The sequence below is a fragment of the Myotis brandtii genome, unplaced genomic scaffold (genome assembly GCF_000412655.1).
Source record: "Myotis brandtii unplaced genomic scaffold, ASM41265v1 scaffold5665, whole genome shotgun sequence".
NCBI lineage: Eukaryota > Metazoa > Chordata > Mammalia > Chiroptera > Vespertilionidae > Myotis > Myotis brandtii.
The window spans coordinates 19604-23321 of NW_005370113.1; the positions used below are offsets into that span (position 1 = coordinate 19604).

At 43.3% G+C, this 3718-nt stretch overlaps 1 protein-coding gene across 1 annotated transcript in view; it reads left to right on the plus strand.

The window, feature by feature from the left end:
• Positions 1–809: 809 nt before the first annotated feature.
• LOC102241696 (zinc finger protein 304-like) overlaps positions 810–3718 on the plus strand; it is a 5975-nt gene continuing 3066 nt past the window's right edge. The window contains exons 1-2 of the mRNA XM_014549714.1: positions 810–878; positions 1050–1176. Coding sequence (XP_014405200.1) covers positions 810–878; positions 1050–1176 — 196 coding nt within the window. The remainder of the gene's footprint in view (positions 879–1049; positions 1177–3718) is intronic.

Genomic DNA, 3718 nt, shown 5'->3' on the forward strand with positions numbered 1-3718 from the left:
AGACCTTGCTCCTTCAGATTACCACTTGTTCCGATCGATGGCACACGCACTTTCTGAACAGCACTTCAAAATGTATGAAGAAGTGGAAAATTGGGTCTCTGAATGGTTTGCCTCAAAACAAGAAAAGTTCTGTTGGGACAATATACACAAATTACCTGAAAGATGGGGGAAATGTGTAGCTGGCGATGGACATTACTTTGAATAAAGCACTTTTGATGTTTCTCTTGAAATTACCGTGTTTTCTTTGATTACAAAATCCGCATTATTAACCAGTACACCTACTATATCCAATTCCAGCGGTTTCCCCAGCTTTGCTTTCTCCTGTCTCCCTAGTCCATAACCAGTGGATTTCATGTAACCGACTTACATCTCCTCCTTGGATGATAATATATAAAACAAGGTGCAAAAGTGCCGTTCTCTGGAGCATTATCCTAATCCATTGAGATTCTGCTTCCCCGCAATTGTAGATAGTTTGGCTCAAATAAACTCACAGAAGTTCTTTACATGTTTGAATGATTTTTACCTTAGCAGGGGTGATGGGGACAGTGAGGAGCAGGGAGTTGATTCCTTGCCCAAGGTCACAGAGCTGGAAAGGGGCAGCACTGGGTAGAGAGTCTGCAGGTCACCAGACTGCCGGGCTGGGCGGGGATACAGCGGAGACCTGCTCACCTGGAGCTGATAGGATGTTGGGGCTGACGATCCTGGGTACCTGGTGTGTGGTTTTGAGCCCACGTTTTGCTGTGTCCTGCAGGAATGATCTGGGACATCCCAGTGGGTTTGCGTGGCATTAATGATGGAGCCCTTCCGGCATGGCCCAGAGCTTAGATGGCATTTATCTGCCTCGCCACCCCTTCCCCTTCTCCTGCCTGTTGCTGAGGGTGATAAGAGTGACTTATGGGACTGAGCTGAGACAGCAGGCAGCACTGGCACCAAGGCCGGGTATCTTCTGTGAACGGGGGCGGGGCCCTGGAGGTGGTTGGTTGTGGGGAAGAGTAGGATTGTGGGTTCTCAGACAGACTATTGCTGACTCAGTGTATTCATTCTGACAGGTTGGTGTGACCTTTGAGGATGTCGCCGTGTACTTCTCGGGGACAGAATGGCAGCTTCTTGACGAGGCTCAGAGATGCCTATACCTCGATGTGATGCTGGAGAATTTTGCTCTCATATCCTCACTGGGTAAGAACATCACTCTTCTGGTTCATTCTTCTTTGAGCTCGCCTACACACACACACACACACACACACACACACACACACACACCACCTCCCACCCCAGGATTGTACTTTGTTTCTTCTGTTTTAAGTTCTAAGGGTCCTGCACCCAGGCAGCTATGGGCAACGGGGGCTGTCCTTTGGATCTCCCCCCATCAGTTTGTGGGGTTTTTTAAAATATATTTTATTGATTTTTTTACAGAGAGGAAAGGAGAGGGATAGAGAGTTAGAAACATCAATGAGAGAGAGACAGGGATCAGCTGCCTCCTGCACACCCTTTACTGGAGATGTGCCCGCAACCAAAGTGCATGCCCTTGACCAGAATCGAACCTGGGACCCTTCAGTCCGCAGGCTGATGCTCTGTCCACTGAGCCAAACCCGTTAGGGCATCCCCCCCCATTGGTTTTTAAGGGTCCTTCTTTTTTCCTCACTGTCCTAAGCTTTCATAAACTTCATCTCACTTCAACAACAACAACAGCAAATGCTCGCTCTCCCTAGTGACCTGGGCTAGGCTGTCCATTTCCCCCACTTCCTTTCATGAGAGTGTGCTTAGTTCTCACGTCTGGGCACAACTTGCTTCCCCAGTTTCCTGGGCAGTTGCTGTGTTTGTTATGGCCAGGATATTGGCGTTGCCCTGTTTTCTTACTGCAGCCCCAATGCATTTCAACAATGTTAAATCTTCACATCCAAGAATATGGGATTTCTTTTCAGTTATTTGTGTTTTCTTCCATTTCTGTCATCACTGTCATATAGCGTTCAATGTACACACTTTTCAGCTGTTCGTTTGAACTTATTTTGTGTGTTTTGTTATTTTTGATACTATTGTAAATTTGACTGCTTCATTTCATCTTCAAAGATTTTGTTGTTAGTGTATAAAAATGGAAGTGATGTTTGTATGTTTATTTTTTTTAATTAATTTGCAAAGCTTATAGTGGAATCTTGACAATTTTCTGGATGTAGTGTCTCTATGTCATCTGCCAGCATCTCTGATGATGGTTTGTAGTTCATAGTTTCTGCTGTAATGTCTTTCATTTCTGCTTTGATTTGAGTGTTGTTTCTCTTGTTTCAATGTAGCTAACGTTTAGCCAGTTTTGTGCATGTTATCAAAAAAACTGCTGGTCTTGGCCTGTTTTGCTCTGGTTAAAGCGTCGGCCCAGGGACCCAAGGGTGTCGGGTTCAATTCCAGGTCAAGGGCATGTGCCTGGGTTGTGGATTCACTCCCCATCCCCCATGGGGCACATGTGGGAGGCAACCAGTCTGTGTGTCTCATATAAGTACACAAATTTAAAAAAAAACAGTCCCTAGTTATGATATTCCTCTTTTTGCCTTTCCTATTTCTATTTTATATATAGTTCTAACATTGATCACTTCCTTTGCTAGCCTTCGGTTTACTTTCTTGATGTGTTTTTAATTTCCTGAGGAGCAGGGTTAGGCTGCTGTGTATTTCAGATTTGTCTTAATACAGGCATTTATCTGTATACAACTTATTCTTAGGCTTGCATCTCCTACACCCCATTCATAAGCTTTGGTAAGCTGTCTTTCTGTATACATTGCCTGTAGATGTTTGTGGGGGTTTTTCATATATATTTTATATGTTTTTATTGATTTTGAGAGAGAGGAAGGAAGAGGATTAGAGAGATAGAAACATCAGTGACAAGGAAACATCGATCGGCTACCTCCTGGTTGCCCCATAGAAGGGATTGACGCCCACACCTGGGCATGTGCCCTGACCAGGAATATAACCAGTGACATTTTGGTTCCTAGGTTTACGCTCAACCTCTGAGCAACACTGGCCGGGTGCCTCTAGATCGCTTTAAGGTCTTTTTTTAATTTCACTGACCCACTGGTTGTTTAAGAGTGTGTTATATTTAATTTCAACATATTTATGAATGTCCAGCTTTCTTGAAACTGGAATTGAGTTCTAGTTTCTTATGTTATGATCAGGTAAGAATCTTGAAGTGATTTCTTCTGCAGGTTTGAGACTTGTATTTTGACCTACCATTGCAGCAGATAAGAAACTACAGAACTTCTTGGGCCTGTGTGATAGTGAAACTGAGACAAGAAAATTAAACAAGCTCAAACAATTTGGACAACTTACAGCCAGCTTGTGAATCTAAGAGCTTATTTCCCCCAGATAAGAACATGTGAAAATAAATAGTTTACACCTCCCTCTCTAATCAAAGAATTCACAGCTCAAACCCCTCTGGTCTGCGAAAATAGAGAACAGGGATCCAATAAATGGCATTTGCGCCAGTTAACCCAAGGATAGATAACGTTAACCAAATGTTAGATAAAGTCAGACTGATAGATAAAGTCAGACGAACAAATAACAAAAACCCCATTAGAACCAGACAGACTCAAGATAAAAAATAAAACATTAAACAGAACAAAAGACAAACCCAAACTTCCTTGTACACTAATTCTAAACCATTAGCATATTACAAATGCACCTGAAAAGCTGATGAATATTTTTATGAAACCTTCCCCTGAGATGCCCCCCCCCAGGA